This window comes from Triturus cristatus, unplaced genomic scaffold (assembly GCF_964204655.1).
Source record: "Triturus cristatus unplaced genomic scaffold, aTriCri1.1 SCAFFOLD_168, whole genome shotgun sequence".
In the NCBI taxonomy this organism is placed as follows: Eukaryota; Metazoa; Chordata; class Amphibia; order Caudata; family Salamandridae; genus Triturus; species Triturus cristatus.
The window spans coordinates 68,592-92,156 of NW_028187305.1; the positions used below are offsets into that span (position 1 = coordinate 68,592).

At 49.5% G+C, this 23,565-nt stretch overlaps 1 protein-coding gene across 1 annotated transcript in view; it reads right to left on the minus strand.

Moving 5' to 3' along the window:
- Positions 1-23,565, minus strand: part of LOC146771975 (E3 ubiquitin-protein ligase TRIM39-like) — a 78,836-nt gene that overhangs the window by 49,626 nt on the left and 5,645 nt on the right. The window contains exons 2-3 of the mRNA XM_085640243.1: positions 17,865-17,960; positions 9,510-9,740 (exon numbers count right to left, since the gene is read on the minus strand). Of these exons, the coding sequence (XP_085496369.1) occupies positions 9,510-9,740; positions 17,865-17,960 (327 nt within the window). The remainder of the gene's footprint in view (positions 1-9,509; positions 9,741-17,864; positions 17,961-23,565) is intronic.

The following is a 23,565-nucleotide window of genomic DNA, read 5'->3' on the forward strand; positions in this document are numbered from 1 at the left end:
ATGTCGTCAAAGAGTACTACAAGAACGACGACATCCAACAATGGTTCAAGGCCTGCGAGGTAGCCATGACCGCCCATCGGGTACCCCGGAAGGATTGGGGTGCCGGGCTATGGGGACGGTTCCTCAGCGAAGGCAGAGACACCCTGCTACAGCTCCCAGACGCAGTAATGACCTCTTATGACCATATGAAGGAGGCCCTGCTCACCCGCTATGGGCTCACCCCAGAAATGTACCGCCAACGCTTCCGGGACTGCAAGAAGCTCCCCGGTACCACCTGGGTGGAGTACGTAGACTTTTTTAGCAGAGCCCTGGAAGGTTGGATCAAGGGCAGCAAGGTCACCTCCTACGAACAACTGTTCGACCTCATTGTATGGGAGCACCTCTCCAACAACTGCTTCATCGAGCTGAGACAGCACCTCCTCGACAGCAAGCTGACCGAGCCGCGGAAACTCACCGCCGAGGCCGATCGATGGGTGAACACCCTGGTCCCTCGGAACTCGATGGGGGAGTACCAACGGAACACCACGGGGCCCCCCCGCCAGCGGGGCGGAGGAGGGGGAGCGAACAGGAACAGAGACTTTCTAGCGGGGCCACCCCGGAGTCCTCCCCGGGGACCGCCCTCAAACCGCACGTCCCCGTCCCTCGCCCGAAGAGGGGCCCCCCCAGCCCGACCAGGGCCTCGACCGACGGTAACGTGCTACAACTGCCAACAGCCAGGGCACTATGCCAGTGACCCTACCTGCCCCGTGAACCGACGGGCGGGGACCACCGGGCCACCCCCCCCGCCAGTTGGCGGCCGCTGCCTTGGGGGAAGGGGGAGAAGAGGAAGAGAACTATGACGCCGGACCAACCGAGTGGGAACCCGCCGCCATGACATTGGTATGCCTGGGCAGCGGGGAGATGGTACCCCGGGCTCCCATCCCGAGCAACACCCAGAAGTACCAGCAGTGGGTCACCATTAATGGACGCCGGGCCGAAGCCCTCCGAGACACCGGAGCCGCGTAACAGCCGTCCGCTGCCACTTGGTGACCCCCGAACAGATCTTGCCTAATGTACTGTGCCCCGTCCGGTCGGCAGACAACACCGAGAGCTTGTGCCAGATGGCCCGGATCCCCTTCGAGTGGGGGGGGGGGGGGGGGGGAGTGTCGGGCATGCTGAAGGTAACCGTCCGCGACAACGCCCCCGTGGACTGCCTCCTCGGGAACGACCTGGAAAGTTCCCCCTGGGCCCACGTCGAGCGCCGAGAGCATCTGGGGATGCTGGGACTACCCGAATGGGTCTGCGCAACCACCCGGTCCACGACCGCCAGAGCCATCCGACCGAGCGTAGAGGCTCCCCCCGAAGAGCCGGAGTGGCCCGAACCACCACCTCCCTCCGTTGAAGAAGAAGCCGGCCCCGAGGCTGGGCAGCCAGAACTCGCCCCGGACGAGGTCGCTGCGCTCGGCGACCTCCCCGAACTCGCCCAATGGCGCCAAGAAGGTGGCCCCACAAGGGAGCAGTTCCGCCAAGAACAGAAGACCTGCCTCTCCCTCGAAGGGACCCGACAGCAAGCCGCCGCCCAGGCCGCCGGAGACCAGACGGGGACCCACTGGGTCTATTGGGACAATGGCCTCCTCTACAGCGAACAGAAGACCGCAGAATTGGGGGCCTGCCACGTGCTGGTGGTCCCCCTCAGATTCCGGGACTTCCTCCTCAATCTGGCGCATGATGTGCTCCTCGCCGGGCACCTGGGGCAGGACAAAACATACAGCCGCCTGGTGACTCACTTCTACTGGCCCCGAATGCGGAAGGACGTGGACAACCATTGCCGGACCTGCCGGACCTGCCAAGCCAGCGGGAAGAGCGGGGGAAGGGTCAAAGCCCCTCTCCAGCCCTTTCCCATAGTCAACACCCCCTTCGAGCGAGTGGGGATCGAGATCGTGGGGCCCCTGGACCCCCGAACCTCACAAGGACATCGCTTCATCCTCGTCCTGGTCGACCATGCCACCCGATACCCCGAGGCCATCCCTCTCCGAACAGTGACGGCCCCCGTGGTGGGCCGGGCCTTGATGGGAATCTTCTCCTGAGTAGGTTTCCCCCGGGAGGTGGTGAGCGACCGAGGCACCAACTTTATCTCGAAGTATATGCGGTCCCTGTGGCAACAGTGCGGGGTCACCTACAAATTCACCACCCCGTACCACCCCCAGGGGAACGGATAAGTCGAACGATTTAACCGGACATTGAAAGGAATGATCAAGGGCCTGGAGGAGCCCCTGAGACGCAAGTGGGACGTCCTGCTGCTCTGCCTCCTGTTTGCCTATCGGGAGGTCCCGCAAAAGTCTCTGGGGTTCAGCCCCTTCGAACTCTTGTACGGACACCCTGTCCGGGGCCCTCTCAGCCTGGTCAAAGAAGGCTGGGAGACCCCCATCCAAGATGCCCCCCCCGACGTCTACCGGTACCTCCTGACCCTGCGAAACCAAACCCGGAAATTCAGGGAATTGGCCGAAGACAACCTCGACGCCAGCTAGGAGGAAATGAAACGCTGGTACGATCAGAACGCCTCCTCCATAGAGTTCGAGCCAGGCCAGCAGGTCTGGGTCATGTCGCCCGTCGACCCCTGTGCCCTCCAGGACAAGTGGACCGGGCCCTTCAAGGTGGTCGAGAAGAAGAGCCCCGTCACCTACCTGGTTGACCTGGAATCCCCCAGGAACCCCCTCCGGGTCCTCCACGCCAACAGGCTCAAACCCCACTTTGCCCGAACAGAACTTAGCCTGTTGATGGCTACGGACGATGGGGCCGAGGACGACTCCGAGCCCTTACCCGACCTCCTGAAAACCTCCGAAAAGGACGGCTCCGTAGAGGGAGTCATCCTCTCCGCCACCCTGACCCCTGATCTGCGCCGAGAGTGTCAAGGACTGCTGCATCGCTTCGCTGCTCTCTTCTTCCTCACTCCCGGAGTCACACGATGGTGCGTCCACGATGTCGACACCGGGGACAGCCCCCCCGTGCGACACCGAGCCTACCAGGTCCCCGAGCGAGTGCGGGCCTGCATCCACGCCGAGGTGGCCCTGGGGGTCATCGTACCCTCAGACAGTCCTTGGGCCAGCCCTGTGGTCCTGGTGCCGAAAGCTGCCGCCCCCGGCACCACCCCGGAGCTCCGGTTTTGCGTGGACTTAATGCCGTCACCAAAACCGATGCCCATCCCCTTCCTCGGGCAGATGAACTGATCGACCGCCTAGGAGCAGCACTCTACCTTAGCACCTTCGACCTCACCGCCGGATACTGGCAGATCGGGCTCACCCCCGGCGCCCGAGAGCGTTCCGCTTTCTCCACCCCCGATGACCATTACCACTTCCGCGTGATGCCCTTCGGCATGAAGAATGCCCCGGCGACCTTCCAGAGGCTGGTAAATAAGGTACTGGCCGGCCTAGAAACGTTCAGCGCTGCCTACCTGGACGATATTGCGGTGTTCAGCAGCCACTGGGCCGAGCACCTGAGGCACCTCGGGGAGGTCCTGACCGCCCTCCAAAGGGCCGGACTTACCGTAAAAGCCAGCAAGTGTCAGATAGGCCAAGGATCAGTAACCTATCTGGGACATCAAGTGGGGAGCGGCCATGTGGCTCCCCTCCAGCCAAAAATCGACGCCATCGTGGCCTTGGAGCCCCCAACCACCCAAACCGCTGTGAGGGCCTTCCTGGGACTCACGGGTTATTACAGGCGGTTCATTCAGAACTATGGAAGCATTGTGGGCCCCCTCACGGAGCTCACATCAAAGAAGCAGCCCAAGAGGGTGCACTGGACGCCCCGCTGTCAGGCGGCTTTCGAGACCCTCAAGACAGCGATGTGTACCGCTCCCGTGCTACAAGCCCCCGACTACAGCAAGGAGTTTGTGGTGCAGACGGATGCCTCGGAGTACGGAATCGGGGCTGTCTTGTCCCAAGTGAACTCTGAGGGGGTTGACCAGCCGGTGGCCTTCATCAGCCGGCGCCTGCTGCCCCGGGAGCAGAGATGGAGCACCATTGAACGGGAGGCCTTCGCCGTGGTGTGGGCCCTCAAGAAGCTCCGGCCCTACCTCTTTGGCACCCACTTTCGGGTCCAAACCGACCACCGGCCCTTGCGGTGGTTAATGCAGATGAGAGGCGAGAATCCGAACTTGTTGCGATGGTCCATCTCTCTCCAGGGGATGAACTTCACTGTAGACCATCGGCCCGGTTACGACCACGCCAACGCCGACGGCCTGTCCCGCTTCTTCCGCCTCGGCGAGGAAAACCCCCAAGACGATGGGTGACTCTCCCCGCCTTCAGCTGGGGGGGGGGGGGGGGGGGGGGACGCCTGTTGGACCCGGCCTCGTGGCGTGGTCCCGAACCCTCCTACCCGTCCCGACGGAGGCAGCCCCCACCCTTCGGGGTCCCTCCGGATTGTACTTTGCTGCCCGCACCAGCCTCCGCGACACGGCTCGCCCCGGCCTCGGCCCCAGCGAAGCCCCGACATCGAGGCACCAAGATCCGGCCAGGGGGTACCAAGTGGCCACTCCACCGATCCCGGAGGAGGGGAGTTTCGATGGGACCCCCAACCGTCCCCCAACGCCTGGTTTCGATCGCCCTCCGGCCTTCCTGGGCGCTGGCGCCTCTCCCGCTGGGTGTCTGGCCTCTCCCATCCCGGCCCCTCCGCCCCCCAGGCGCAAGGGTCTGGACATCAAAGGGTTCCAGACCTATATCGGGGCAGCCCCAAACCAGGACGGCAGTTGTATCCTGGAGTCAAGAGCCCTGCTGATCGGATCGCGGCTGACCCTACGGAGAGAGACTCATTACCTAAGACTTGGAACTCGGAGCCCTGCTGACTGCGTCGCGGTTCCCCTCTTGCTGAGAAGAAGACCCTCACGGAACATCGGAGCCCTGCTGACCTCATCGCAGCTCGACCTCGCAGAAGCAAACCATCGGAGCCTGCTGACCTCGTCGCGGCTCGACCTCATCGAGGCAATCCCCCGAGCCCTGCGGACGACGTCCCGGCTCCCGAAACCCCCCAGCTCGAGGATTGAGAGCTAGGCGCAGGGTGTTCCCGTACCAGGCTGGTACTGAGACTGTCCCGCTACCCCATACCTACAAGACTTTGAGACTCTTTTGGATCCCTCGATCCGCCTGTAAATATTACCACAGAAATCTGCCTTGATTACCGATAAAGACGTATGAGAAGTAATACCCTGGTGGTGTCCCTTTGTGGTGGTGGGGTTGCTTGGCTGATACGATCATAGGAGAAGGACCTCGCCCAGGAGGCTTCTCAGCGGCGCTCGGCTACTCACCTACGGAACGGTGGCCCTCGGGGTGGTCAGTCCGACACCATCCGGTTCCCGGAGGGCGCCCTTCTAACAGGGTACCAATCTTGTCCCACAAACAAAAAGATCACTACACACCCCCAACTCATCTTTCACACCCCAAAATTTCACAGCTTCCTCAGAGGCCTGCTTTTTGGAATGTCACCCTTTATAGACCAGAAGCAAAACTTCAGAAAGCACCAGATCAATCAATCAGGGGTTTATATAGTGCGCTACTCACCCGTGAGGGTCTCAAGGTGCGCGGGGGAGAGGGGAAGCTCCGGATCAGTCGAAGAGCCAGGTCTCGAGGTCCTTCCTGAAGGTGTGCAGGGTTGTAGAGCGCCTGATGTTCACGGGGAGCTTGTTACAGGACTTGGCTGTGATGTAGGAGAAGGCTCTACTGCCAGTTTTACTTCTGCGGATGTGGGGGACTTCTGCAAGGGCGAGGTCGGCAGAGCGGAGGTTCCTCTTGGGTACGTGTAAGGATAGTCTCTTGTTGAGGTATTTGGGTCCGATGTTGTTGAGGGATTTGTAGGCATGGGTGAGGAGTTTGAAGGGGACTCTCTTCTCGACAGGGAGCCAGTGGAGGTCTCGTAGGTATTGGGTCATGTGTTCACGGTGTGGAGTCCCGAGGACGAGTCTGGCGGTGGCATTTTGGATGGCCTGTAGTCTGTGTAGGAGAGATCTGTTGATTCCGGCGTATAGGGCATTGCCATAGTCTGCTGGTTATGAGCGCGTGGTTGACGGTCTTTCTGCAGTCGGGGGGATCCATTTGAAGGTCTTGCGGAGGATGCACAGGCAGTTGAAGCTGGTGGAAGCGACGGCGTTGACCTGGCGGTTCATGGAGAGGGAAGAGTTGAGGATGATGCCGAGGTTGTGTGCGTGGTCTGTAGGAGTGGGAGGGTTCCCGAGGGCGGGGGGCCACCAGGACTTGTCCCAGGCGGAGTTGCAGGGTCCAAGGATGAGAACCTTGGTTTTCTCTGAGTTGAGCTTAAGGCAGCCGTCGTTCATCCAGGTTGCCACGTTGTTCATTCCCTCCTGAAAGCAGAGTCTGGTGTCTTCGGGATTCTTCGTTATTGAGAGGATAAGCTTGGTGTCGTCTGTGTAGGATACGATGCTGAGCCCATGCTGTGTGACGATGGCGGCGAGGGGGGCCATGTAGATGTTGAAGAGCGTGGGGCTTAGTGATGAGCCTTGGGGCACTCCGCAGTTGATGTTGGTGGTTTTGGAGAGATGGGGAGGGAGTCTGATACTCTAGGTTCTGAAGTTTGAAGTTTATTGGTTTATAAAGCGCTGAATCACCCCAAGGGGGTATCTCTGTGCCGGGACGGTAGTCTAAACAGCCAGAACAGAGAGCTAGAAAAGGTGGGTTTTAAGAAGTTTCCTGAACTGAGAAAAGTTCGAACAGTTGCGCAGCTGAAGAGGTAGCTCATTCCAAAAAGCGGGGGCAAGATGAGTGAAAGCTTTGCCACCACTGTGCGCTTTTTTTATTCTGGGGGTGCATAGTAGGAGTTTAGAACCTGAGGGAACGTGAGGGGGTGTCCTTGATTAGCTTATTAGAAAGTTAAGAAGGGCCTAAGCCGTTTAGGGCCTTGAAGACAGTGCAGCCTATCTTGAATTTCACCCGTTTTCTCACGGGGAGCCAGTTGAGTTTTTTGAGAAGAAATATAGAAGAAGTTCTAGGTGGGGCGCCTGCTACAAGGCGAGCAGCCGTGTTCCGCGCTACTTGTAACTTGTTAAGAGAAGCTTCATTGGCCGATAGAAGCAAAGCGTTCCAATAGTCCAGTCTACTTAGTATCAGGGCGTGCATCAGCGTTTTTTTAGTGGGTGGGTAGCAGGGGAAAGATCCTTCTATGTAGACCTAGAATATAGTAGCAGGTGCCAGCAGTGGTGTTGGCATGAGCGTCTAGAGTGAGGTTCTGATCGATTCTGATACCTAGGTTCTTGACCACTTCCTTAGGCGACGGGCTTTACCCAACTCCTCGGGCCACCAGCTGGGCGACCAGCATATGGCAGCTCCTCCAAACTGCCAGAGAGAAAGGATCAGATCCAGTCAAGGGCGGCTCCTTGTATCCCAGTGTCTCGGTGCAGTGGTTGCTGCGGAATCCGGACTGGGAGGCGTCAAGATGGAGTTCTATTCGATGAAGGTGGTCAGCTGAGTGTTCACAAGTCTCTCAGTGACTTTGGCTGCGGAAGGAAGGAGAGAGATGGGCCGGTAGTTTTTAAGGTCTGTTGGGTCGGCCGTGGGCTTCTTGAGGAGGAGTTTAACCTCCGCCCACTTCCAGTTGTCTGGGAAGATGCCGGACGTGAAGGAGGCGTTGATGGTCCGTCTAAGTTCTGGTGCAATGGCTACAAGTCACAGTGTCCATATCCTGTATCTCTGTTTTATCTCTTATCCCAGTCCTCTTTCACTGGGTTTACTTCAGCCAGATACAATGAAAATGGATCCCTTACAAAATCTTGGGAGGTTAAGCGAGGGGTGAGACAGGGATGTATTTTTGTCCCTCTCTTATTTACCTTATACATTAACAATCTGCGGGCTGCCCTGTCAACTGCTGGCAAAGACATCCCTAGAGCAGGCTCTAAACCCATCCCTGCTCTCTTATATGCAGATGATGCAGTTTTACTTGCTAGGACACCAATGGGGCTGCACCGACTTGTAAATACTTTTATTGATTTTATGGTTTCACTTGACCTCTATATTAACTTTTCTAAGTCACATATAATGTCAACTGGTAACACAAAGCGTGACAAGAGTACGCTTATTTGTAAAGGTGGAGAACTGACAAATGTTGCTACATTTCCTTATTTGGGTATTTTGTTTGATGAAAAGGGGTCATGGGTGGCTCAGCGAATACTCAAGAAAAACACCCCGTCTAGAGCAGCAGGAGCGACTATGGACTTTGTCAGGAGACTGGGGAGTAAACCGTTACGAGCACCATTGAAGGTCTATAACGAGAAATGTGTCCCGATGGCAATGTATGGCAGCGAGGTATGGGGCTATAAGGAGGCCGGCGATCTGCAAGGGGCTCAAAATAAATATCTGCGGAAAACTTTAGCTGTACCCCCCAGCACCCCTTCTTCTATGGTGCACGAGGAACTAGGGCAGGGTTACATTTCTGACTGTATAGCAGTGGCCCCCTTAATATAGTTGGTAAAAATATGGTCTAGCCCCACTCCTTCTTTGAATCAATTCATTTTTGAAGATTGTATGAGGCGAGATAGAGCTGGTAACGTTCCCTGGCTAGGTTACATCTCTCAGCAGCTAGCGAAAATAGGGCGCCCTCCGCTCTTTACACATCCCAGACAAATGCACCCTGGAGAGCTGATAGATATTAAAAGACAAGTTATAAACAGGAGGGTGGGGGAAAAGGGAAAATAGTGAACTTAATAAATCCATGATAAGACAACATACAATATTAAGTCGTGGGACCCTAGAACAACCCTTTTGGTCTTATATTAAAAACTTTCACCGTCGTTTTCAGATTTAGGTTGAATGACATCCACTGCGGTCTCGCGGTCCCCGAGGGTTTGTCTAAGCCAGGGGCCCCAAAAGCCCTGCTCTTGTGAGGACTTCTCGGAACAAGATCTTTTACATTTTATGTTTTATTGTGGTTTTTATAACGACCCCCGGATAAAATATATCCTACAACTTTTTAAAACATTGTCATTTTGCACAAGTGAGACCAGCTCTGATGCATCTGCAAACGTTGCCTTCAGCTTTGATATGTTGTGGGGTTGCGAGTTGATTAGCAGGAGCCTTACGGCTAAGGAAAACTTTTGATCATGCACTGAACCGGGATTAGAAATGTCATGTTCTAGCGGGCATTGATTTTAATTATGTGTTAGGACTGTGTAAAATGTACTTTATCTAGGTCTATGACGGTGCAGCAGTCCTATCTTGATAAATCAAACATATATTAGGGCTTAGAAACCTATACATGGCAATTGTATATGAAATAATGGACCTGCCCTTTTATTATGTAGTGCATAATTTTTATCCTGTAAATGTGCTTTTATAGTCAAAAATGGCCAAATAAAGTTTTATTTGACTTGACACTGGGTTTACTTCTAACCAACATATTACTTTGTGTATGTTTTGTAGTGGGTTCAGAGGGGTGTGGCAGCATGCATCGCTCCCACTAGATCCGGCTTACAATTTTGGTACTTTCTTGCACTAATGAAGATCATGTTCTCTAGATTTATAACCTTTTCTTACCTTCAATACCTCCACATCTTGCTCCTGACACTTTAATTCAATCTTGGTAATCCGGCTTCTTAGGACAATTTGCTGTTCTTCTAATTTTGTTACTGTCTCCTTGATGCTCTGCAGACATTTCTTCTTTTCTTCCTCCAGGCTGCTGAGGTGACGACATTTTTCCTGCTCCAAAAACTGCTGGAGCTTCTCAAACTCATTAGTGATTTGCTCTCTCTGGCTCTTGAACTTGGCCTAAAACATAAAAAGAAATCATATGTTTACAATGCTACCACCTCAGAAAGATGCACTCGGCTTATCAAGTGACTCTGGGGCTGACATAGGTTTTCTTGTCATTCACTGGGTGATTGAGGGCCATCATATATATCATAGGAGAGACAGGGGTGTCCGGTAGGACAGCAGAAGGCATAGAAGTAGTTTGTTCCTGACATGGACATTCCCTGTACTACTATTTGATGTCTTTGTGGAGCAGAGGCAGAGCTGTGTTGTCTGAGAGAGAATGGAAGGACTGTATGTCAAGCTTTAATAGCAAGCTTTATGGGTAAGTTGTAATTGTGCCACAGCACTGACCCTTTGTCTTGAGTTGCCCTGTGGTAACACAGGGATCAGATGCTGATCCTAGGGTGCGGTACGTTGTCTATTTGGTGAAGAGGGTGAGATCATGGGAGATGCTGCAGCTTTGTAGCCAATAAAGGACCTTTAGCTTCAGCATCTGTTGATTGGAATACGGAAGACAGATGTGGTGCTAGGGCTGGAGACAGCAGATGTCTTTGCAGAGAAGAATACTCCTTGTGTAACCTCAATGGCATGCTGTGGGAGAACCAAGAGCAATGGAGGAGAGACTTAACGGGACACTGCTTGGAAGTGGAGGAGGTGATAATATTTGCAGTGACTGTAGTTTATGAAGGAGAGGTCTTATTCGATTGAAATCCCATGATTTGGCATTGAGCTAGAGCTGGGTCTGAAAGTCTGGAGAGAGATTTCCTACCCACAGAATGTATGAAGCAAAGGCGGTCTGGTCCATCCAACAAGAGTACGAATAATGGAAAAGGAAAGAGTCCTTTTAGGGAGAGGGACATTTGGCGTTCATCAACATACATGATGCTCAGCAGTACTGCTCTTGATACACACTTTACACTACATGTTAAATGCAATACAAACTGACTCGAGAATGCAATCGGTTTCCTACAAACCTCACAGCCTATGTATTTGCACAAAGCCACGCCTGGCAAAACCTCAGATCAACTTCTTGGGCTACAAAATGAATCCCCTAAACATCCATCCACAAATCTATGTGACAGACAAACCTGAGCACTTGATACTTGAGGCAGGAATGAAGAAGTCGAATAGGCCCTGCACCGTAAAAGAGAGTGTGTACTATTTGTTCATGCTCGGCTTACAATAAAGGCCTTCAGGTTCCATATCAAGGAGCTTAAATCACAGCAGGGAGGAGTCTCTTTATCATTTAGGTTAAGCACCTCACTCCTTCCTCGGCACCATCTAGAATCTTGCTCCTGCATGGAGCAGCCCAGGCAGTGCCATGCCTACTCTATCCTCTACCACTCCCTGCTGCATTCAAAATGTCAGTAGAAGACACAAGAGAACTGTTGTGTTTTATGCAGCTACTGCTTGCCGCAGTCCTTTTCCTGTACTGCTGGAATACAAAGTCTTCATGGGTAAAACTCCGAGACCTCGGTCAGTCTAACTTTTACGCAGTTAGGGTGGGCTACAATACATCTGGTAGGGCTGGGCAGTGATCACGGGTCACTCAAGGTCTTATAGTTTGGTAAATTTAATGTGTGCGAGGGCCTAATGGATCAACTATAATATCTACCCAGAGAACAGCAGGTCAAGGTGCTGTGCCCCAGACGTGTAAACTTATCTAGACTGTGTGAAGTTTCTCAGAAGCCTGAAGACGTAAGGCCTTAAGCGGCAAATGCCACTTGCAATTCTCTGATCCGATACCACCTCTGGAGAATGTAAAGAGGTGAATCCAGCAATTGTGAAGCCCCTCTGAGGCGTCCCTCGGTGGTACACCATGAAGAAATTACGGCTTCCCAGAATTTAGAAGCATTAACATTTTAATTAGAAACGTTTTACAAATCAATAGCCATTTACCTGTCAATGAGAGGGGCCTGTTTATTATATTTTTGAGTAAACTAGACTGCCATCCCTTGTGTCCTGCACAACCGGACTGAATTGCCAGTGTGGTTCCTTGAGTTGCAAGAGTTGTTTCTACTTGGCTACTGCAAAAGGGACAAACACACTGGTGCCAAGTGTGACAATATAAATCGGAATTCCCAAAAATACTCTTCACAGCTTGTTGTCCAAATGTAACTTCTTTAGACTTTTGATTCATTCAAGTAACCGTGAAATTGAAAGCATTCCAACTGTATCGATTTGTATAAAAATGACAGTGGACTCTCACAAATAATTACTCCCAATGCATTTCGGGCTGTTGCCCTTCTTCGGGGCTTATATTACTCTGTAGATAAAGCTTCAAGCATGTATTTTAAGCTTGCTGAGGTAACATGCTCGGTGTCACATCCAGTGTCCCCAAGTTGTTATCGGTGATTGAACAAATCTATAAACTGGTGCTGACTGAACAGTAAATTTATTATTCGTGTCCGCTACGAGGTGAAACTATGAGGTTATCACATGCAATGTCTCCGTTAGTTCATCGACCTGTGTGACCATTATTATGTGGACATTATCTGTACGTGCACTGTGAGTAAGATGCATTCAATTATAGAGCAGTCCAGAGTATGTAAGTATCGGTAGAACATAGCAAACACAAGGAGATGATGGACGGAGCACTGAAACTTTTCAGACACTCAACTCCAGTTTCAGATCTGGGTTGAATCCATCATCATTCTTTAGCTCCCTTCGCCACGCCAGTTCAGACCAAACCATATGCAAATCAGTCTTGACCCTGTTCCTCCTGCAAGCCTTTTTTTTAAAGCCCCCCCCAGGTGGACCATATCCCGGGGGCATGAAGGAGGGGCGCTCTTGGGCCCCCCTTGGACCACTACCTCCCCTGGGTTGTAAACAGCCCTTTAAATTAAAAAAATATTTTAAAAAGAAGCGCTGAGGGAAGGGGTCCCTGGGGCCGAAATAATATAAAAAATAAACAAAACGGGCTGGCTGTTATGTGAACAAGTTGTCCTTTGTCTTTGTTAAGGACAACTTGTTATTGTCCCTTGCTCCCGCTTTGGAGTACAATTGTATTCTTGTGCTCTCGCTCAGGAGCCCACATCTATTCTTTTGAAGAATGGCTCCGGTTCCGTGTCCATGGCCTGGGTGTTCTGCTCAAACTGTTTCTGTTGGAGCAGTGACACCAGGGACATCGGAAGAGCGGTCGTGGGCTCATTACACTTACGCTTACTTAATGAAATAAACAAGTAACGTTCTACTCACTTGTGGCTGGAGATCTTATTTATTCTACCGCAACACAGGCCCTTGTGGATGAGGTCCCCGGGGCCCAATATGGTCCAGGGAAAGGGTGCCACATGGCCCCTCTTCCTAAAAAATTGAACTAGAAAAGGAAAAAAAAGCCCGCCTCCTTTCTCCACCACTCGGCAAACGCTACTCCTGGTGCGCTCATGGTTGGGGGTGAAGTCCCCTTTGCTGCTGAGGGTCCTTAGGGGCAAACCAGACCTCCAGTTACCTCCAGTAAGCCCAACACAGTGGGATTGCTGAGCGGTGGTTGAAGGCCACGCCCCCTTTAGCCACGACTCCGCAAACGCACCTCTCGGAGGAGGAACAATCTGTTTCTTAAACAAATTTGATCTTCACATGTGAGCTCTGAAGAGACCTGGCCAAAGCCCTCAAGTTCATTATCCAGGCTTTTGAAAGGTGACCGCCCTTCCTTTATGAATTTCAACACTTTGTGCAACTCCACAGGAAGTTGCAATACTCCATTCTTCCTCGGTAATATATTGCTTTTATTCAGGAATTGCATCAATCACAGCCACCACACAGTCAAACAAATCCTGATCAGTGAAAGGTACGCCAGAAAGGTAATCTGCCCTAAAGTTTTCTCCATCAATATATTTAACGTACATATCATATTCCTGTAGCAAACATACCAGACTTGCAGAAGCCTTGCCCAAGGCATTTCCATTCAAAATATAAACCAAAGGCTTACGATTCATAAACACATCAATTGTCCTACCCCAAATGTACTTTTTAAATATCTGCTCCGCCCACAAACAAGCCGAGGCTTCACGTTTGATAGGATTGCAGTTGACTTCTGCATCGTGGAGTGTTCTATACACAAAGGCAACTATCATTTCTCGGCCATTCACAGTTTGCTTAAACACTGCACCTATTCCCTTCATACTCACATGCGTTGTAATAAAGGATCTTCCCGTGGGTGCATATGGACTAGGTGTGGGTGCATTCACCACCATTTGCTTAATGTTTTCAAAAGCTTGGCTAGCTTGACCTGATCTAATTTTGCACCTTTCTGCAGAAGTGACTGCAATGGTTGCACAGTTAAAGCATACCCTGGGGCAAATCCAGCACAGTATTCACATTATCCCAGAAATGATTGTAAAGAATCTTTATCACCAGGTGGTGTGCTTTCCGTATAGCTTCTAGATTGCAAAACCTTGGTTTAATACCTTCTTTTGAAATGGTATGTCCCAAATAATCCACCTGTTGAACCAGTCATTTACATTTTTCAGGTTTGACTGTCATCCTTCATTCCTCCAAGATACCCAACACCTTTTCAAGCATTACCATGTGCTCCTCCAGAGTTTCTGCGAAAACAAGAATGTCATCTTGGAAAGTTCGCACCCCTTCCAGATCACCAAATGAAACATCCATCACACATTGGAATAGGCTGGCGGCTAATACTAAGCAAAACGGTCAACGCAAATACTTATAAGCACCAGTGTCACAAACATAGTCAGTTCTTGTGACTTCCTGCTCAAGGGAATATGATGGTATGCTGAATGCAGGTCTATAGTGGAAAAATACTTAGCATTACCAACATTAGCTAAGATCTCCTCAATACTTGGCAGAACGTGACATTCCACCAAGGAGTTCCGATTTAAAGATCTCAGATCCTCACGCATAATTCTCCTGTCCACTTGCATGTCAAGACTACTGGGGATACCCATTCTGAGGAGTCAGTAGGTTTGATCACTCCTTCAGCGTATATTTTATATAAAAGAATCTAAATCCGTTTTCACACTTAACAGTACTGGTCTAACCTTATGTATATTTGGCACAGCTTTCTCTTTCACCCTAATCTTGTGCTCAAACCCTTTGATTGTACTAATTTCATACGTAAATACATCAGGATATTTAGACATCTCTCTTTGCACAACATCTTCATCAGTACTCACCACCAAAATGGGAATGTCTCCCAATACAATGGCATTCTCATGACCTGAAATGATACTTAACCATGCTAAATCTTTCCATCCCACAATGTAACAACCTCTCACAGCCACATACATCTTTGCCCAAATTGTTGTGCCCAAACGTCCAAAGTTGTTTCAAAATACCCCAGCATATCAATATCCTAATCTCCAAACTCTTTGGGGTTAACATCAGTAGATTAAAGCCATGACTTAGACCAAAACTGTAGTTTCAGACAAAATGGTAACTGGTGCCCCAGACTCTGCCATAAATAACAGTAAACTTTCTTCAACAGGTGCTTGACATAATGGTGCCTTAATGTTCTTACTTCTGCTAGAATCTTTCACAGTATCTAATGTCAAAAGAACATTGTCAAATTTTCCTGCACGCACCTGCGAATACGCACCCACATATTCTTCTTGCAAGGTCACATTACCATTTTCATGTTGGTAGGTATATTTAAAGTGGCTCTACACACCGATTGGAAATGTCCAATCTTCCTCCAATTATTGCATTTCTTACCAACAGCAGGACAAAACATACTGTTACCAATAGGACTCCTAGAACCACACCTATAACTACAGTTTTTGGATTACCTATGTTTCCCAGTCTTAAGATTCCTGCACAAATAGAATGTTTTGTAGAAATGCAACTGACGGGAGATAAACCACCTCGATTAGGCAAAGCTTACATCAAACAATATACCTTTCTATGCTTCTGCTGTGTCAATAACTTCTAACAGAGTAGGATTGCTTCATGTCACAGATGTTCCTGTGTTTTCTTATAATAACAGTTAAACACAAACTGTTCTCTTACATAGGTATCTTTGTTGGTTTCAAATTCACAGGTAGAGGCTAAGACTTGTAAAGCAACAAAACCTCCTCCCCCGATTCTTCACTAGACTGTTTCCATTTAAAGAAATTATGCCTCTCCAACAGTACACTGGACTCCTCCGAATATATACTTTTGCATCACTTTTAACATGGGATAAGTGGCGAAAAATGGCGCCAGGGGCTTGTAAATCTGCCCCATTATTTCTTCATTCTCTACTTTGCCTCAATGTAAACATTCCAAATACAATTTTCCTCCTTGGGAGCAGCTACTATCAGAAAATCATCAAAGGCTTTTTGGCCCACAATGCCCAAATGATTAAACAACAAGGCTAATTTCCTTGCAGGCTCATAACCCCTTGCATCAATTGCCGTTGAGTAAAAGTTTTAAAAATACGTGGCCACTCCTTTCAATTAATATCTGGCTTGCCAGCCCTCTGAAGAGATAGCGCTGGCCCCTTGGTTGGATGCCATGGCCATAAATCTCAGAAAAGATTTATTCACAATTTAGACACAAGTAATAAATCCCACCTGAATGTGCCCACCAAAATCAGTTTGCTGTAATATAAACCAAAGAACTTCAAAACCTTGATTACATTTTTTTCACAAGTGCATTGATCACTGCTCCTTTTTCCACCAGTACGATGATCGCTACTCCCTCCCCCTCGAGAAAGTAGTTTGCCAGCAGGCGAGCTTGTTCCAAAATGCTTTGCCCAAATCAAAATGGCTACCATGTTTAACGTCAGATGCGCTGATGGCAGCCGGATCCAAAATTTCAGGCGCACGTTGGCTCCAACTAACAATGCCTGCTGGGATCGCTCACTTTGTGCCACACCACCATTCCCTTGTGACGCACTTGGAAAGTTAGCCTCCTGGTTGTTCGCGGAGTAGAATTCACATGTAGGGCTCTCACAGGGGAGTGGAATACAGTACCCACAAAGCACTCACCGGACCAGTGTGCCTTCCTGAAAACACTGTCCGATGGCCACAGTTTCCAAAAATTTACTTCACTGCTTTTGCCTCTGTCGCCCTCAAAGATTCTCACTCCTCCACGAAAACCTGCATTTAAATTCACCCCACTCCTGGTAACTAAATATGCATCAGGTTTCTCCATTTAGTAGGTCAAGGTAAATAAACTCCAGATAAAACTCCAACTCATAAAAGTGGGAAGGTTTAATCTTCAATAAAAGGACCCATGAGCAGAGACATCAACAGAGACCACGGAATTCACTGCACCTGACATTCCAAGGACACACACTCTGGAACCGCACCCCATTCCAAGAAAAGAACCCCTCTTAAAACATGCAAGACACAAGCAAGCATTGGTAAATGAACAAAGCAGAGCAACAGAGTATATTACCATCATAAATCTCAAAACATGATAGATTTGTCATATTTGACAATTTTATTGCCTCGACCCTCAATTCTAACATACGTTGATTTTATTTATTATAGAGTAATATACCTAAGAAGAGGATAATAGAGCGCCATGTTTAACTTTATTTACATTCGTAACTCCACATCTAGTTTTTTTGCAGATATATGTAGACATGGAGTTAAGGATACTAAATTTATACTTACTTACACCTACATAATTTCATGCTATTGTATTAATCAATATACTCGATATATGTTGGTATGACAGGTGATCACTAGTAGTAATCTTGCAAGGTGCGGCCACTACGATGATTGCCTTTGATGTGGTCACTACTGTAACAAGGGCCAAAGCCATTTGCATCTTGGGAATATATCCACTGATCAGAAGTAGCTCTCGTTATAGCAAAGGATGGAGACCTCTGCCTTAGCCGGGAGTAATGCACTTTAATAATATCCTTGTTACCATCACCCCTTGGACTGTGGTCCCCTCTCCAGAGAAGACATCTAAGGACAAATCAGGATAACAGTTGCTCACCTTTACGCAACATCCACAAAAAACCTCATGAAAACCCCGGGTCTTAAAGTGACTTTATGCCTTTACATGTGTGCACGCTGCAGGTGATAGTTTCAAAGTACAGTCATGAAAACCCAAATCTAGGTATGGCAGACCCCCCCCCTCCCCCCCGACACATATTCTTTGGTCTTGCTGTTAACTTGTATAGCAAGACAATATTCAGAGTGCTTGCTCCATCTACTGGTATTTCAATTGGTTTTCTCTTACCTCCTGTTGTGTCACTTTCGTCTCTTCTTTGCGATGCAGTTCTAGCGTATCCTCCAGCTCTTTCTTCACACAGTCTAGATAACTTTGAAACTTGTCCTAAAAGAAGAAAGTCTATATTTTCAAAACCATAAACATATTACGCAACTATCCTTCATAGGTTGTCAGGTGTAGGAAGTGGGTGCGGGCTGCCCAGGGTGTCATCACTTAGGGGGGTGACAAAATGGCAAAAATATGTGTTTTAAAATAAAAAGCTCTCTCCCCACCCATTCTATAGCTCAGTCAACAAACGCAACGAAACGGGGCTGAACTCTAGACTGTGTAGTGGAGAGCCTATGGATAAGGAATGTGGGGGGTGCAATGGGGGGCGGGTGTGACAAGAGATCTTCCACACTGGGTACCACCTGACCTTGCTACGCCACTGCATAGGTTTACATACATTATATTTGTCTTTTAATAAAAAGTGTATGTTAGTGCCAAAAGGTACACGAAGATGCCTTTTGCACGTTATCAGAGCAACACATCTAAAGGTATGCCAGAAGGGTACACTACCTGGGCAGTAACTTCTATGGCATGTTATTTTGGCAGCACATCTGACATTTTATCTGGGTAGTAATCCTGTAAGCCATACTCTCTGGCAAACACTTCTCAGAACACGCTCTCCTGGGCAAGGAGCTAATGATATTCATCAGGTAACATCCCACAGCATGATGGGCATTTTATAGGGCACATGACTGATCATGACATGTTGGAAAAGGAATTTTGAGGATTCGTTTTCTACAGAAGTTATGATGATTGAGGTGTTACCATAGATCGTCTGCTGGACTTGACCTGTAAATACTGAGTGTAGGATTGCCCTCCCTCCAGGAGTCCGGCATTTGCTCGCTTTCCAAGACGCGATTATACATCAGCATCAATTTTGTCGTCCAGAATGTAGGGTTTGTTTTAAAAGAACTTGAGGAGGCCCATTGGGTCTTGGATCTCCCTCTGCACAGCTTTTTAGTCTTATTTTTGTCAATTGTCTTTCTTTAGAAGCCATCAAGACGTTGTTATTCTGCTCTGTGCAGAAAATACTTCTCGTCGTTGACCTCTCTCCTAAGAAGGGCTACCTTTTCTGGAGGATGACACCGTCTGTCTTCTCTGCCAGCAAGAACATTGGTACTGTGCTACTCTGCAATGTATTGCGACCGGAGGTAAGTTACCCCTGTAAAGATGTCAGAGTTGTTTGCAGTGAAACTTCCTCTTTCTATAGGGTTGATCGTTTTCCAAAATTCCTTCAAACATTTACTGTGGCTTGCGTATACAGCTCAAGCTGAATGGATCATAGCATTCCTTTTTTTTACTGCCCAAACCTCTTTTTTGTTTTTTTGTCTTAACTTCTTGCGTTTCACCACTTGTGTTAGATCACATGGATTTTTCTGTATCACTCTTAATTCTCAGTTGATCTTTTTTTCTCTATTTGAGGGCCTGCATGATTCATTGAATTTCATTGTTTGTTGAACTAGTAAATGGCGCTTTGTTGGAAGTGGTATTCGCATACAGCAGAAGGTGTTTCTTGTTGAATTTCTCCCAATCTTGTCTAGGATTACCAGCAGAGGTGTGTCCTTTCTCTAAGAGTGTGCACTGCACCTGGATATCCTTTATCAGCAGACCATTCCATTTCAATCTCTTACACAATTGCTGTGTGTGAAGGAGGAACTAGATTCTTTGCTTGAGGAGGGAGAATAGTCCTAGTGGATACCAGTCACCTTGAGAAAATGGTCAATATCCGAGCAGCAATCAATTTTGAAAAATGAAATGTGTTATGAGAATACTCACATCTAGTAAATTATGGAATTACTCGTAATGGAGATGCCTCTGTCTCTATCTGTCTCTGCCTCTATCTGTCCATGTCTCTGCCTCTCTGTCTCTGCCTCTCTGTCTCTGCCTCTATGTGTCTCTGCCTCTGTCAGTCTGTCCCTCTGTCCATCTCTGTCTCTATCTCTATCTGTCTCTGTCTGTTTCTGTCTCTGTGCCTCGGGCAGTGCACACATACTGCGTCTCCATGTCATTGTCAGCAGCCCAGAGACAGCTCCGCCCCCACTCCCCCCTCTCCCTGTGTAATGTAAAATCCAACTCGTTTTCTCTCTGAATTTGCTGCTTCGCGGGGTTTGTGTCCCACCACTGGGCCTGGGGTCACATCTGTTACTGGCTTTAATTCTGACTCTCACCCCTGAGCTGTCAGATCAAAGCCCCCCTTTGGCACCAGTCACCCGTCCGTGTAGGTATGCATGCATCAATTATATATAGTGCCAACCTGGTGGCGAGCATTTGTGCGCTGTGCTGCGAGAGTGGAGACCAGGCCTGAGCTCCCAGACCTTGGCTCAACCGTCTGACTACAGGCTGGCGGGAAACATCACATCACAGGCTCTTAACGCACAACTCACCCGGCTCTCACACCCTGCTGCCCTCCGTCACCTCACCCGGCTCTCACTCCCTGCTGCCCACCGTCACTTTACCCGGCTCTCACTGCCTGCTGCCCTCCGTCACCTCACCCGGCTCTCACTCCCTGCTGCCCTCCGTCACTTTACCCGGCTCTCACTGCCTGCTGCCCTCCGTCACCTCACCCGGCTTTCACACCCTGCTGTCCTCTGTCACCTCACCCTGCGTGTGTGGCAGCCCGGGCTGAGACAGCTTCCTGGGCACACACACAGCCACACCTGAGTACTTCACGGGTCTTTAAAAGACCATTTACTTGTTAATGAGGCTTTGTTGTATTTCACCTCTTCTTAGCGCCCCTGCAGCTCCACTCTGACTATCGTTGGAATAGCCTGGCCCCCATAGAGCAGAGTCTGTGTTTGCTGGCACTCTTTAAAACAAGCATTTGCAATGTAATAGGTCTCGCAATTGCGAAATTTTAACCTATTGGCATTGTAAATGACAATGCCTTTTATTTATGTGTTTAAAACACACCTAAAAGGCCATTTCATTTACAATTCCAATAGGTCAAAGTTTCTAAAATGCAAGACCTATTGCATTGCAAATTGCAGGATGGTGGGGCGAGCAACAAGGATGGCCAGAGTGTTGTAAAAGTAATATGGTGGTGGGGTCAGCGTTCAGCTGGATGGAAAGCAATATACAGGGCAGTGGGGGGAGGAGAAGGTACGGACAACGGAGAGAGAGTGTGGGTCAGAGGAAGTAACACGGAGGACAAGGTGGAGAGCAGCAGCAAAGAGCGAGAGAGCAATGTATAGGCAGAGGGAGAAGCACGTTTTCCTCAAAGCGGGTTAATTAAAACCCAGTATCAGTAAAAAAAAAAATGTAAAATAGAGATAACATGGTTTCAGTATTGTGGGGTATGTTGTTAACTGTGTGTTTTAAATGCGGTCGTTTGTTTTATGATTATATACTAAAGACTGTAATAAAAAATTACACATGGGTTGCTTTATAAATGAAAAGTAGTTTGATGTCCCCTAGTTTGAATCCGTATTTGAAATTCGGGTTGACCAGTTGCATTTTAGATGGTATCTTAATCTACGGAATCTAGTTTAGTTCTGTGCCGTTTTAGTGGCCATTTCAATTGGAAACATGCTGTCTTCAAATGACAGCACACTACCACCCCATGCTTTAGTAATATATGTGTGATAATGTGCTCCAAAAGGCGCCACCAGCTACATACCACACCCTTACCACTCCCCTGCTGAAAGGGTGTGGCTCATTTGCTACACTTGTTCTTTGTGTGAAGCTTGGCCTTTTCACAATCCCTGGGACTTTAGTGATGAAACATTGATGGGAGCACCCCCACTCTGGAAACTGTTCCAGCACCACTGAGGGGGGAAGTACTGTGGGAGTAAGGTCGGCGATGAACTCCGCTCCGCCAGCAAAGTTTGCAGAGTTTTAGTAACTCCGCACTCCGTCTGGAGTGCAACGTTTTCCAAAACTCCACCTACGCAGTGGAGCGGAGTTCACCGGTGCAGTAGTGGTAGACTTACCTTCATCCCAGATAAGTGTCCTCTGTCCTGCTCCTGGGCCTGGCTCCACTTCCGCTGCTCCGGGAGTATTACAGTTCTTCCTACAATCCTTCCGGAGCAGTGTAATTCTCTGGGAGCAGCGGAAGTGGAGCCAGGCCCAGAAGCAGGTGCATGACAGAGGACACCGATCGGGGAGGAGGGTAAGTCTTCTTTAGTTCCTTACTTGGACTATGCGGGATGGGGGGTGAGGGGCTGGGGCTTTACCTGGAGGGGGAGGGGGGGGGGGGGGGGGGGGGTAAATCTGCCAGGTCACGGAACTCCACGGAATTTCTCTGAGTTTTCTAGAAGCTCTGTGAAACTCCGCAGAGTTCAACTTTGCAAGCTCCGCCCAACCTTATGTGAGTGGCGGATCTACACCTTCCCCAGACGTATTGTATACACAAGGTGTGCTCCTCTGCAGCCTCTGGAATGGGGAGCACTGAGTATCCTTCCTCAGCCTCTGGCTCAGACTAGAAGCACACACTCCTTATACTCTTGTGCTCCACCAGGGAGCGCTGCGTATCCTTCCCCAGCCTCTGGCTCAGACTAGAAGCACACACTCCTTATACTCTTGGGCTCCAGTGGGGAGCGCTGCGTATCCTTCACCAGCCTCTGGCTCAGACTAGAAGCACACACTCCTTATACTCTTGGGCTCCAGTGGGGAGCGCTGCGTATCCTTCCCCAGCCTCTGGCTCAGACTAGAAGCACACACTCCTTATACTCTTGTGCTCCAATGGTGAGCGCTGCGTATCCTTCCCCAGCCTCTGGCTCAGACTAGAAGCACACACTCCTTATACTCTTGTGCTCCAGTGGGGAGCACTGCGTATCCTTCCCCAGCCTCTGGCTCAGACTAGAAGCACACACTCCTTATACTCTTGGGCTCCAGTGGGGAGCACAGTTAGGGTTGACACCTTTCTCAGAAAAAAAAACCGGCCATTTGTTCACGTTTTAATATTCTGCAAAGGCCCACACACACACCTTTATAGAAAATAGTCTGTGTTCAGGGCCTTTCTGCCTTTGTTTACTTTTATCATCAGTCAGGGATCATTACAGCAGCTGTGTGACATTTTAAAAGCGCTGTCTTCTTATGTTTACTGGTTAAAGTGTGTACTGATACGGGTAAAACAAAAACACACACAGAAGTTATTTTCTCAAGTTTTGTACCGGCTGGGATAATAAACTATTGGTCATGCCAGTTGGCAACCGGAACTACAGTATGAGGCTGGACTACCCCATCTCTAGACCTAATGTATACTTACCTTGTGCTCCTGGGCAGACTCTCGAATGGAGAGTAGCACGTAGCTTGTCCCGGCCTCTGACCAGGCGCACAACGCCCATAGGGCTCAAAGGGCTTCAGCCACCCCCACCCCTCTTCGTGGGTGTCAGCCCGGGCTGAGACAGCTTCACGGGCACACACAGACAGTTTTTATGTCTCGGCCTGGCGAAAGCAGCGCATGCGCTGCGCTGCCATGCAGAGGTCTTTTAGAATGATACGATTCCAGCGTGCACGCAGTGAGACAAACGAGACAGAAGATGTGCACGCGGGGATTGGATGCTTTACTGGCGGTGTGATACACTGGGGACTTCGCAGTTCCCGCGTGCACATCTTCTGTCCGTCCCATGACAGGCCGTCCTTGTTCTAAAATGTTATGCATAAATCACCCCATTGGCGTGCACATATAATAATGTACTGTTGCATTTGCTAGATGGTGCAT